The sequence below is a fragment of the Erythrolamprus reginae genome, chromosome 3, assembly GCF_031021105.1.
Source record: "Erythrolamprus reginae isolate rEryReg1 chromosome 3, rEryReg1.hap1, whole genome shotgun sequence".
NCBI classification, from domain to species: domain Eukaryota; kingdom Metazoa; phylum Chordata; class Lepidosauria; order Squamata; family Dipsadidae; genus Erythrolamprus; species Erythrolamprus reginae.
In genome coordinates this window covers 79059288-79073128 of record NC_091952.1, presented here as the reverse complement: position 1 = coordinate 79073128, position 13841 = coordinate 79059288, and the positions used below count along the sequence as shown (strand labels likewise).

The window sequence follows — 13841 nt, the reverse complement described above, 5'->3', positions numbered from 1 at the left end:
CGTCTTCTGGAAACGTCAAGGAAGTCCAGTTTCCTTTTTGAAAGCACCTTTGGGATAGAGATTGCATCTTCTATCTCTCCATTGTTTTTTGTTTTGTTTCTTTGCAGAAAACCAATTTTTATTAAATTTGTTTTCTAAAATGAATTCTGTTCACCCATGATTTGCTGTCTAATATTGTTCCCCTTTTCCAGATAAAAAGTATATTGATTACAATAATCCTTTCACAGTACATGCATTAGGGCATCTTAGTCATTTCTTTCCTTGAAAATCCCAAATTGCTCATGAAGTTTAAAAATAATCTAGAAAGGTGGCGAGAGCTGATGTTTTGAAAGTGAGATGAATTTAGAATGGAAAACCTGTTTAAGACTTAAACTAAGTCTTACTAGAATTTCAGAAACAATTGCATGCAAATTATTTGAAATAATGCCAACTGTAAATAACAAGGGAAAAATGGTAAAGTAGGAGCTGTCCTTAAAATAGTTCAAAGAGAAATATTTCATCCCAGGACTCGGATAATTCAGAACTCAGAAATGTAAAGTTCTGCTAATTCTGTTGTTTCCACTTTAAAAAAAAACAGTGATAGTTGTCCTTATTTCTTTGCAGATTCATTTTAAGTGTTTAATTGCAGGAGATAGCTGGAAATTGGTATAAAAAGTCTTATGCTAGAAAAGGAAGAAAAACTATGTCTTTAGTCTAAGTTTTAAATTTATGCTGCTGTGCTTACAAATAAGATTGTTTAAAAGAGACGAAAGAACTCATAATATATTTTTTTTTAATCCTCAGGAAAAATCCCTTCCTGGTGTAGTAATGGCCCTTGTATACAATGTATTTGATATGCTTTACCAGCTTGCTAACCTGGAAGAATCAAGGTAAAGTGTTATTAATGTAGTATGGAAATGCTGTGGCTGCAGAGTTTAAAGAGCCAGATTCTTTAAAATCAAGGGTGTCACATTCGATTTCATTGCGGGTCGCATCAGGGTTGTGTTTGACTTCAGAGGGCTAGGGTAGGCGTGGCCAGCATGACATCACTTGTGTGGGGAGGCACCTGTGGTGGCCCAAGTGCTCTGCCAGTCAAAAGAGGCTCCCAAGCTTGTGATGCAACCATGCACAGCCTTTGCAAGCTCCATTTTTGGCTGGGATGGCATTCTGCAACCCTCTGCCAGCAAAAGCAGAGCTCGTAAGGGCCGCAAATGGTTGTTTCAAGCTCCGTTTTGGCTGGCAGAGGCACCACATTCTGGTCCTCCATGGTTTGCAGGGGGGAGCCACACAGGCATGATCAGAACACCCTGCAAGCCGGATCCAGCCCCTGGGCCTTTTTTGACACCCCTGTTTAAAATCATGTGCAAATACACACAGGTTGTCCTCCAGCAGAAACCTAAACACATAATGTATTTTCTAAAATTCTTCAGGATTACTTTGAGAGTTCGGAGGCTTCTTTTATTGATTCCTACTGATCCAGCTATTCAGGAAGCTCTTGATCAATTAGATTCACTTGGACGAAAGGTACCAATTGCCAACTAGAATGATAAAAACTAATAATAATCAAGTTTTATTTGCTTCTTAACTTTTTATACTGAAATGAATGAAAAGAGAACTAAAATGATATTAATTGAGTGTAATGATTTTGCTGAAATAAGTTGAAAAGATGCAACCTATTAGTTCTTATGCGATAAAATGCAAATTGTCACTGGCTACATTAAAATGATTTCTGATAGTTTGGATAAAATGGAATATTAATTTTGTAAAGTGGGTATTCCCTGTTTGCTCACTATGAGTATTTCATTTCTAGAGATTTATACAGTGTGTTTAAAATGTGTTTACTGCCACTGGGATTGGAAAGTAGTACAGTGTTGGCATAGCTGTGCATTAGCTGGCAGGCCTCCCTTAAAAATACAGCATAATTTATTATCTTTAATGTATGTCTCTTTAAGTTACAGGCTCATTTAATAAAATCTTAATACTCTTGGCTGAACTTCCTTCATAAGCCAGCAGCTAACAGGCACTAAATTGTAAATATATTCAATGTACAGGTCAATCTGAGATAGGAAAATTATTCTTAGGCAAAGTTTACTTTGGGGGGGAGCAGATTACAGGATAGTCTATTTATAGATAATTAGTTTGGGGGCTCTGAAAAAGCCCCCAGTTTAAGCACTATATTTGCTTAAAATGTAATGAGTGTTTTTGAAACTTTGTTAGGGCTTATAAGTACTGTATGTGTAAGATTGTTATTTATAATGATTTCACAAACTGTGTAAGAATACCCTTCATTGTGTTTCTTTTTCCTTTAGAAAACACTGCTCCCTGAAACAAATGCCCAGTCTTCAAAATCTCCTTCACTGTCTGCAAAGCACCAACACCAGCCTAGTGCAGCTTCAATACTTGAAAGTCTTTTCAGGTCTTTTGCCCCAGGAATGTCTACTTTTAGAGTGCTTTATAATCTTGAGGTAAGAATGAAATCGTGGCTAGAGAGAGGCCAAAGTCAGACTAATAACACCTTTTTTGCCTAGCTGTACAGTTTTCATTATCATGTAAGGCTAGAACAATTTTCTGTCTTAAAAGAAAAACTGTGGGAAACTGTCAATCAATAGAAAAGATACTGAGTTAACTAGAGCAATGCTTATTTGCTAGGAGACTTCTTAATACCATAAAATAATTATTTATTCAATGCTTGCTATGTTCAGTATAGCAAAATTTGGTAGATTTACAATTATTCTTATTATTTATAGTAATTAAAGTATTTATAGTAAGTCTGGTTACTATAATGCAGTATAGATATATCAATTATTTTGAAATGAAGCTTTTCAAAACAGGGAGTAAACAACTTAATGTAACTTAGTCTACTACTTTAAACTATAATATTTACAATACCTTATTTCTGGTCCAGCTGCCTAAAATGAATAAGAATTTAAGTCCAACATTTCAAAAAGGCACCAATTTTATTATTATTATTTATTGGATTTGTATGCCGCCCCTCTCCGGAAACTATTTTACTTTAGTTTAGTGCCATATTTTTGGGTTTAAATTGTCTTTTTTTACAGTTTCCTCAGAGATTCTGCAAGCAAATAACTCTTTATTGTTTACCTTGCATTGATGATACATATCACTCATCATTTTACAATTCTATTATATTTATATACTATAAGTATCAAAATGTCTCCTAATTGCTCCTTGAAATGGGTGTTTGGTACTGAATTAAACTCAACACATTAAAAAGCTTTGTTAATATTCAAGAATCTACTATGTTATTACTTGTATTGATTCACTTCCCATTCACCATTAAAACCAGTGAATGGGAAGTGGATCAAAAGGACCCTTTGAATTCAGTTGATTTTTTTTAATTGCATAATATTCTGAATAGTATTCACTGGTAGATATTGCTGCTTATTGCCAAGTAGGAAATCATGCAAACTATTTGGCATGTTTCTGAAATTATGAATATTTTCAGGTATTGAGTTCCAAGCTAATGCCTACAGCAGATGATGAAATGGCAAGAAATTGTGCCAAATCGTTTTGTGAAAACTTCCTTAGAGCAGGAGGCTTGAGGTTGGTTTTTAAATATTTCATTCAGCTGAAGAGTTACCTAAGGTCAAACTGTTGTATGTTGACAAGTCAGTTGAAATGAAATGTTGTAACTTAATTTTGGGGCAAATTGTTCCGAATATTATAGGAAGATAAGTTACTTTCTCTTACTAATTCATTTGTTTATATACAATTCTTACTTTCTAAGTAGCTTTCAAACATGGTAGTGGTCAATTTTACTGAAAGTATTTGTCCTTTCACTTATAGATCTTCTGTAAATAAGCTGTCTATTTACAGAAGGGGGTGGGTTCTAACTTACTGCCGGTTTGCTTCTTCCTTGGCTGAGTGGCTGTGTGCCACTCAGTGCACAATGCCAAAAACCAGCAAAAAAAAAAAGGGGGGGGGGGGGAAATATGGCAGCTAAAAAGTGCCAAAAACTCAGCTTCTGTGCATGCGCATAAACAAAATCTAACAAAAAAATAGCAAAAAAAAAAAGGCGGTGGATACAGATTGACACTGAAAGAACTGCATCTGTAACATCATCACTCGTTAGAGCCAGTAGGAACCCACCTCTGATAGGGGTGCCAGCTACAACTGATTTTTAGTCTTTAATTTGGTCCTAAACTTTGCATAACTATTATGAGGCTGATTTCAGAAAACAAGTCCTATTACAAGAAAGAAAACAAAGCTGCTATTTAAAGAATTGTGTGATAAGTGGAACTTGTTTTCCAAAAAATAATTTTGCTGAAATTTGAATCTATCACAGGTATCAAGGTCACTAAGGAAACCATAATAACATTTAACGTATTCCTGTATCAGTTTGGCAGTTGACCAGCATTCTGCCTTGTAAAACTATAAGGATTAATCAGGGAATACGATGAAGATTCTCAATCATTCAGGTAGAGTTATCTGGAAGTTGAGTCCTGTAACTGGATTGGTTTGAAACAGTTCACTACTTATCCAAGTACAGTGAAATGTTTCAAACCAAACAGAAAAGAAGTCCAGTTGCCTTGATTCAACTTTCAGACATTAGGGAAAGGAGAGGAAGGAAGGAGTATTGCTTTGTGCATACCAAAAAAATAGAATTTTACATCATTGGAAGTAAAACTTTTGGGATAGTAACATTAAGTTAATTTTGCCATAGTAGAATAGTGGTCACGTAAATCAGGGGTGCCAAACTCAAGGCCCGCGGGCCGAATCCAGCCAATGGGGTGCTTAAGATCTGGCCTACAGGGCTGCCCTGGAAACAGCAAAGAACTGACCCATGGTGCCTCTGCCAGTGAAAACAGAGTTTGGGAGAGCTGTAAGCGGCCTTCCCGTTTTCACTGGTAGAGTGAGCAGGCCATCACAGAGTTTTCACTGGCAGAGTGCTCACTGCCCCCAACACAAATGACATGGAGCTGGCCATGCCTTCTCTGCCTCCCCTCGAGTTCAAACACAACCCTGATGCAGCCCTCAGTGAAATCGAGTTTGACACCCCCGATGTAAATCATTTAACAGACTTCTGTTTGTAAGAATTGGCATCATTTTTCATGCAGTTAAACAAGAAATGTTCAATTTATTTGTTATATTCACAATATAATGAGCCGGGGTGGCGCAGCAGGTAGAGTGCTGTACTGCAGCCCACTGAAACTGACTTGTAGATCTGAAGATCAGTGGTTCAAATCTCATCACCGGCTCAAGGTTGACTCAACCTTCCATCCTTCCGAGGTGGGTAAAATGAGGACCCGGATTGTGGGGGCAATAGCCTAGCTCTGTTAAAAAAGTGCTATTGCTAACATGTTGCAAGCCGCCCTGAGTCTAAGGAGAAGGGCGGCATAAAAATTGAATGAATGAATGAATGAATGAATGAATGAATGAATGAATGAATGAATGAATGAATAAGTAAATAAAATACTGAATATTCAGTATATTCACATACTTTATTGTGAAAAAAATCTGTCTCATTACTAGTTTTCTACACATCTAATTTTATTATTTAAAGAAAGCTAATGGTTTTGTTTTCTAGTTTGGTAGTGAATGTCATGCAGAGAGATTCCATCCCCTCTGAAGTAGACTATGAAACCAGACAGGGAGTATATTCCATCTGTTTGCAGCTTGCAAGGTATGTACTTGATTTGCGGACAAATTTGTAAATAGTTTGATCTTAATGTAGTCAATGCTCTTCATAGTTCAAACAGCACATTTTTATGTTTAGGTTTTTGCTTGTTGGGCAAACAATGCCAACTTTATTAGATGAAGATGCAGCTAAATGCGGAGTGGAAACACTTTCGTCACGCCCTTTCCGTAACGTGAGTCGGCAAAATACAAGGCAGATGTCCATTTGTGGAACTCCAGAGAAGTCTTCATATCGGCAACTGTCTGTTTCAGACAGGTCCTCCATTAGAGTAGAGGAGATCATTCCTGCTGCACGAGTCGCAATACAAGTGAGTAATAGCAACAGCCTTGCTAAAATAAAAGGTGACATATTTTTTGTGTAGAATGCTAATAGACTGATTATAACAATCCTCTGATTTGTGATATTTGAAGTGTCTCCTTGCCTTTTGATTTCAAGTGAGAAAGAATTTCCTTTTTCTTTACAGACCATGGATGCGAATGACTTCACATCTACAGTTGCTTGTTTCATGCGACTCTCATGGGCAGCGGCTGCAGGACGCCTTGATCTGGTGGGGAGCAGCCAGCCAATAAAAGAAAGCAACACCTTGTTTCCTGTTGGGATTCGTAATCGGCTTAGCAGCTCAGGTACTCATTAGCTTATTGAAAAAGCAGAGAGTTTGTTCTCTATAAGACATTTGATTCTACCAGTAGTGTGATGGTTCACTTGCATCCTGCACAAATAGTTATGGACTCAGAGAATGCAGAGACTGTGGAGGCATGGTACAGGCGTCTTGTGTTCCCTGCATCTGAGATTGACAGTGAAGTAGATGAGGGGTCAGGGTCAGAACAACCAGGGCCTTCTGCACTTCCTAGCATGAGTGAGTCAGCATTTCCTGTCAGAATGATTTAACATTTCCTGTGCTGAGTGACTTGGGAAGAGGAGGAGCCTCTTCTGGATGCCAGAGTTCGGACGTCATCTAGGAGACAAGAATGGTTGGCTAAGAGGAGATTGACTCTTGAGTATTATTGCTGGCTATTGGGTCACGCCCTCACACTATTTAAGGGTGAGGCATGCCCACCTTTTTGCAGAAAACAATATTGTTCATTTTGGAATCATCTCATTTTGACTCTTGAATTCAATTTGTGTTTCAAAAGAGCACATTCTTAGCTTTGCTAATGAGCTTTAGTCTTCCAGTTAATTTATGAGAACTACACCTTGGAATTCTTGCTGCAGCTGGTAATTAGTACCATGTTTATCTTCACTCTGGGATTTTGGCCAACAGATAAGACTTTCCTAGATTTGCTTCTCCCTTTGAAAAGCCTCTTAAAAGCCTCTTACAATTCTAAGACTTTTGTAAATATTAAATCCTTTTATTTGTTAGACAATTGGTGTGCATCTGATTATTGCGGCTCGGCACTAAGACAGAACAAGTAGCTAATTCAAATCTGAGAGAAATGTAAGACTGAAGGAAGATGCTTTTATATGACCTCTTTTTTCAATCTGTTGCAGGAAGCAATTGCAGTTCAGGAAGTGAAGGGGAACCAACCACTCTACATGCGGGAATCTGTGTGAGGCAGCATTCAGTATCCACCAAGGATGCCCTGATAGCTGGAGAGGCTTTGTCTCTCTTGGTTACATGTCTACAACTTCGTAGCCAACAACTAGGTACGTTTGTGGGAACCTTTTACACTTTTATATTTAATGTCATTTTCTATTAATACTTGTGATACATAAAGCAGTCCCTATTCCATTGTGAAGATTCAATCCAACCTTCCCAAGTTTTGCTTTCATCCTTTCTTTATTTCTATTAATGCTTGCATTTCGCTGTAAGAATATGTATTTGTTCAGAGTCTTGGGAGTTTGTCAGCATATAACTTATATGGTATACAGTAAATGCTACGTACAGATAAATCCTCGACTTGTGACCACAATTGAACCCCAAATTTTCTGTTGCTAAGCAAGATGTTGTTAAGTGACCTTTGTCCCATTTTACAACCTTTATTGCCAATTTGTTAAGGGAATAACTGAAGTTATTAAATTAGTTAACACAATTGTTGAGTTAATCTGGCTTCCCTCTTGACTTTGCTTGTCAGAAGGATGCAAAAGATAAACATATGACATTGGGACATGGCAACTGTCATAAATACATGCTGGTTGACAATCATCCAAATTTTGATCATGTGACTGAGGGAATGCTGCAACAGTCATACATGTGAAAAGCAGTCATAAGTCACTTTTCAGTGCCATATAACTTCAGATGTTCACTAAACAAATGGTCCTAAGTCGAAAGCATTCTAAAGTCCTAACAAGTCTTAAGCACTGTCTGAAATGACATATTAGTGCTAATGGTTTAAAATTATGCATATTTTAATAAAACACCTTGAAAACATAAAATATTTTTATCTTAGGATCTTTCTACAATCTCCCTTGTGTTGCTGATTTTATCATAGACATACTACTTGGTTCACCAAGTGCTGAGGTGAGTAGTTTGCGTTTCTGTTTCAAATATTTTTCCCCTCAGGACATTAGCAACATAAATATCTTTCACATGGACAGATCGGTATAAGGGACTAGTAATAAATATTTGTTGCTGACATAAGCTACTTTTACACGATTGATACATATTGCATATAACTAGAATTAGGGACTTGTATTTGGGTGAAGACGCACACGCACACACACACACAATATTATTTTAAAGGTTATTAATGCATGTATACAAGTTTAAAATCACAATTATATTTGCTTCATGAAGAATGTAACTTGTCAGCATTTCCTGTATGGAGAAAATTATCCAGTTAGAAATATATTTAATCATAGTTCTGTTTAATTTTACTGTTTGCATAATAATATAGCTTTTTTAAAATATATATATCTATTGATTTCTGGTTTGCAAATCATTAGCAAGGGAGACTGTAATGATTGGGTAGTAAAACTGCCAATCAAAATTTTGAAACAAAGAAAAGGAGCTTAGTTCTGAGTAAGGTAACAAAAATATAGTACAGTAAAAGAAAAGGATCATAAAAGACATTTCTGATGAATCCAGACTAAAAAGCTTAGCAATGTGCAATGAGCAAAATATGAAGTTGGCTTTTCAAATTCCTAAAGCACTTCTGTTTCAAAAGGTTTGTGACCAGATTTTTGCTTTGCTTTTTCCCAGATTCGTCGTGTTGCCTGTGATCAATTATATACTCTTAGTCAGACAGATACATTGGCTCATCCTGAGGTTCAGAAACCCAACCAATTTCTCTTGAGTGTCATTCTTACAGCCCAGCTGCCCCTTTGGTCACCTACCAGCATCATGAGAGGAATCAACCAGAGGTAAGCTGGAGACATGAGTTAAAAAGAGTTAAACATAAGCATTTGTCTGAAATGTATACTTAAAATAATTTGGCCAAAGAAGTAAAATACCTAAGGGCTAAAAGTGAACTGAATGTGTTCACTCTCCTGTGGAAATAATGCCATCATATAGAAATTGTTGGGCTCTAACATACCCATTTCTTCATGTAAGATCTTTTTAAATGGACAATTGAAAGTAACTCCTGATAGCCTTTTGCCAAGTTAATGTATTCATAACTGTATTACATGCACAAACAAAATAGGTCAAGCTAATAAGTTTGAATTGGATTCCTTCCCTTTATTCATTGTTGTGGTGTTCCATAACACAGGTTTCTAAATAGTTTCCATTTAGTGTGGTAAAATAATTTAAATGCAAAATAAGATGTTAAATTTTGAAGTGAAAACAATATCAGCAAAAAATAACTGTTGTGGAAAAGGAACAGAAGACAGGCATTAAACTAGTTTCACATTTGGGGAATATTATCTGTACACATTTCAGATGGGAAGATGGATATGGTACAAGGATTACACAATATTTATTTATTTATTTATTTATTTATTTATTTATTTATTTATTTATTTATTTATTTATTTATTTATTTATTTATTTATTTATTTATTTATTTATTTATTGGATTTGTATACTGCCCCTCTCCGCAGACTCTTAAGCTTAAGCTTTGACAAATAACTGATGTTACAGCCATTTATAACTTTCAGCCATGATGTCCTACAAGGTTGCTTTACTATGGTTGTTGTGTTCTTCTTGTCAGACTCTGCCAGAAAGGGGTGCTATTAAACGATTGTTGAACAGCTAGACCATTATTACCCTTTGGTATAATATATAAGAATCACTGAATGAGTGGTTGTTAAGTAAGGACTGTCTGTATAAGTTAAGTAATGCTAGAAAAAAGGGGACCTAGTTTCAGGTCTATCTTTACCTGTAAAAAGTTACTGGGTAACTTTAAGATAATATATCTCAGCCCAACTAATCCATGGTTTAGTATATTAATATTATTGTAAATAGATTTTTGTCTTTTGCTAGTTTATGATTGTAATAAACTTTATATTCTATATTCTTAGCATAGAAGAAATTAAACATAGGCATGCTATTATGCTCCCGACCAAGGTTATGGAGAAAAGTTGGGGTTGTACGGTGGTTAAGTGGATTTCAGTTCTTTGACTGTTCAGTATCCTCTACTGTTAAAAGAATTAAATTTAACATTTTATCTGTGGGATTGCTGATACTTTGCTAATTTAGTATTTCTCAACATAAGTATAATTGGTGAATGGTTTTATTGAAAATCCCAGGACATTTTTTCCCCAAGGCAGTCCTTTTGAGTCTTCAGTGCCAAGTCTGAGATCACTTAATTCCTTTAAAAGGGAGGTGATAAGTTGTAATAACATATAGCATCTCCTGTTGTCCTAAAGTGGAAGATTGTTTTGAAAGCCAGCCTCTACATTTCAATCTTTTGCAAATTATAGTTATGTTTTTAACCTAAAAATGTAATTTTGTTGAACATGCAGGAATATCTTTAAAAGGCATTAAAATGAGTAGCAAATCCTAATAGCAAATTTGTTTTTAATTAAAATTTTAATCTATTGTATTTTGTAAACATAATGTAGGTCCATTTTAAGGTCCCTGTTTCACAAATTACAAGAAAATGCAGCTTTATTTTTTAATATAAAATATGCATGTCTAGATCCATTAGCTCAAAGTAAAATGTTTTATGAGAAAACAATGTATGTATAAATAAAGATTTCTACAAATTATGTCATGCTTATAAGAATCTTAATATTAATTGATTGAATTCATTTTTAGACACTTATCCCAATGTACAGAGTACTTTGATCTTAGATGCCTATTATTGGACGATCTTACCTGTAAGTAGTAGCAACTAAAACTGCTTTAAATAGCAAAAATAATGTTCTTGAGCCAACAAAATAGAATTTTAGGAATACAACTACCAAAACCTTTTATTCTGAAAAAGCCAACTGAAACTATTTTATTCTTATATTTTTTCCTTGTGAACACTGTCTTAAACTCTCTGTCATTTAGTTCAAAATCCACAGTTTATATTTATCCTGAACAAGCAGAGGAATAGCAGTATCTGCTAATCCCACTGTTAAGGCTAAGGAAATAAAATCTTCTGTCTTGTTGATAGAAATAACACCTTTATAGAGCTCTAATAAGTAACCAGAATAATTCTGAGATTCTTTAAAGTAACTATACATAAGTTATTATACATACATACGTACAATGAGTTTGTTAGTTCATTTGTTAATTATATAAACTATATGATTAAATGGAAAAACTATACGTTTTCAATATTTCTAAAATGTGCAGTTGTAATAATGTAAATTGTCATATTTGAATCTGGTAACAGAACCACATTTGAAGTTATATATGTATTTGCAGGTTACACTTTCTGAAAGATCTCAGTCATGTCATTTTTAAGAAGTGGAATCACATCAATTTTTAAACTAAATGCTTGCTTTATATCACATGCCTTAAATTAGTGTTGATTTCAATTATGTTTCTTTTTGGACTATTTGAATATAGTGGCGTGCTTAACTATTTTCCTTCTCCCCTTCCTTTGTTTGATTTCTATCACATAGCTTCAGAAATGGAACAATTAAAAATTAGTCCAGCTGTCATGTTGGAGGATGAAATCACTTGGTTGGATAATTTTGAACCTACTCGTGCAGCTGAGTGTGAAACCAGTGAAGCTGACAATGTGTTATTGGCAGGACATTTAAGACTTATTAAGACCCTTCTCTCACTTTGTGGAGCAGAAAAGGAAATGTTAGGTAACTATTCATGTTTTAATTGCATTGTAACTCACAATTATTTATTCTTTTGCAAAGTTGAATGTAAATACAACTTTGGTTAAAAATTATGATATTCTGCTACTATCAATAATCATCTTTGTCTATTGGGAAAGTACTCTTACGTGGAAGCTTGCAGCTAAATCTTTAGTTACAAAACCAGGGAGTGTTGCTGTATAGGGATTTTATTTTTTCAGCACTGTGTGTAAGATGCTACGATCAAGCAGTGCACTAAATCAAATATAAACATGAAGTTTATTTCTATTCAGTTATTTTTGTGTTTGTGTCTCTGTGTATGTATGTATATAATTTAGATATACAGTGGTACCTTGTGATACGAACCCCTCGTGATACGAATCCCTCGTGATATGAACCCGGGGTTCGGAAATTTTTTGTCTCTTCTTACGAATTTTTTTCGGCTTACGAACCCACCACAGATCACAAAATGGTGCTCCGCTGGGCGCCACCTCCCGGCTGTCAGCTTATAAAACAGCCAGGGGGCTTCTTGGCGTTCTCCCGAACCCGAACTTTTCGGGTTCAGGAGGTTGCCGAGAAGTGCCGCCGCCCGGCTGTCACCTTCTGAAACAGCTGGGGGGCTTCTCAGCGTTCTCCCAAACGCCGAACCCAGAAGTTCGGGTTCAGGTTCCGGAGGCTGCTGAGAAGCGCCTGGCTGTTCCAGAAGGTTACAGCCGGGCGCCGCCGCTCAACGGAGCACCGTTTTTGCGATCAGCGGCGGCGTTTTCAGCCAATCTGGAGGCTGGAAAGGAGGTGGGGAATCCCAATAGGGAATTCCATGGGTGGAGCTTTGACATCACGAAGACGTCCGACTGGAAAGTTCGGGTTCGGGAGAACGCCGAGAAGACCCCCGGCTGTTTTAAAAGGTGACAGCCGGGCGGCGGCGCGCAGCAGAGCACCATTTTGCAATATATATTTTTTTGGCATGCATTAATCGCTTTTACATTGTTTCCTATGGGAAACAATGTTTCATCTTACGAACTTTTCGCCTTACGAACCTACTTCCGGAACCAATTAAGTTCGTAAGATGAGGTATTACTGTATAAAGATATAAACACAATAAATGTTTCGCAGGAAAACTGTGCAAATAAGATTAAAATATTATTTCCAGTATACATACCTAGAGAACAAAGGAGTGGTCTTTAGAATAGCATTCCAAGTCCCACTAGAAAAATATCAAAGTTCCTCCTTCAAAGTCAGTGGAAGATTTCTGGCAGAGGCTTCCCCTGCATCCTTTCTGCCTCTGAACATTTGAAAAGCCCACCCCAAACAAGATAGATAAGGATTCTGTATATTCCTCTGCTGTACTTAAAATGCTGACATTTGATCAAGAGCTAGTAGTCTCTCCTATATAGTCCCTCCTATTTTGCCTGTTTGGATGGATGGGTGGTTGGACTGAAATTCAAACATTGCCAATGTTCAACAGTTGGGGTTTTTTTTAACTTTAATGGAAATTTTAATATGATGTAGCATAAATACCAGGTAGTCATCAAACTGCAACTGTTTGTTTACTGGCCATCTTATGTTACAACATCACTGAAAAAAGTGACATATGGCCGTTTTTTACACTTGCAGCATCCCTCTGGTCACGTGGTCAAAATTCAGATGCTTGGCAACTGACTCATATTTGTGGCAGCTGCAGTATCCTGGAATCATGTGATCCTTTTTTGTGACTTTCTGAACAGCCAAGTTAATGGGAAAACCAGATTTGAACCTGGAAAACTATGAGAAATACATGTTCTTTGATCACCTGTTGATCTAGCAAGATACCAGTCCGGTCTATAAATGCTTTCTGCAAATATGTTAATTCTTAACTGGTACTAATAGTTTTGCTATTTTTTACATAGGTTCGTCTTTGATCAAACCATTATTAGATGACTTCCTCTTCCGAGCATCTAAGATTATCCTGAATAGTCATTCTCCCGTTGGCAGCATTGCTGTTACTCAACAAGATTTTCACCCAAAGTAATATATACATAAAGATACACAATATATTAGTATATTGATGGTAGTAAAGAATAGTATATAGGGGATGAGGTGTATT

At 36.2% G+C, this 13841-nt stretch overlaps 1 protein-coding gene across 3 annotated transcripts in view; it reads left to right on the top strand.

Annotated features, from left to right (window-relative positions):
* The window catches only part of USP24 (ubiquitin specific peptidase 24), an 85791-nt gene that overhangs the window by 46150 nt on the left and 25800 nt on the right, over positions 1-13841 (top strand). For all 3 annotated transcript variants that reach the window (XM_070745941.1, XM_070745940.1, XM_070745942.1), the window contains exons 28-40: positions 784-869; positions 1410-1503; positions 2289-2444; positions 3446-3543; positions 5528-5623; positions 5717-5945; positions 6102-6261; positions 7127-7282; positions 8026-8096; positions 8778-8938; positions 10776-10837; positions 11573-11764; positions 13645-13762. In XM_070745941.1, coding sequence (XP_070602042.1) covers positions 784-869; positions 1410-1503; positions 2289-2444; positions 3446-3543; positions 5528-5623; positions 5717-5945; positions 6102-6261; positions 7127-7282; positions 8026-8096; positions 8778-8938; positions 10776-10837; positions 11573-11764; positions 13645-13762 — 1679 coding nt within the window. The remainder of the gene's footprint in view (positions 1-783; positions 870-1409; positions 1504-2288; positions 2445-3445; positions 3544-5527; positions 5624-5716; positions 5946-6101; positions 6262-7126; positions 7283-8025; positions 8097-8777; positions 8939-10775; positions 10838-11572; positions 11765-13644; positions 13763-13841) is intronic.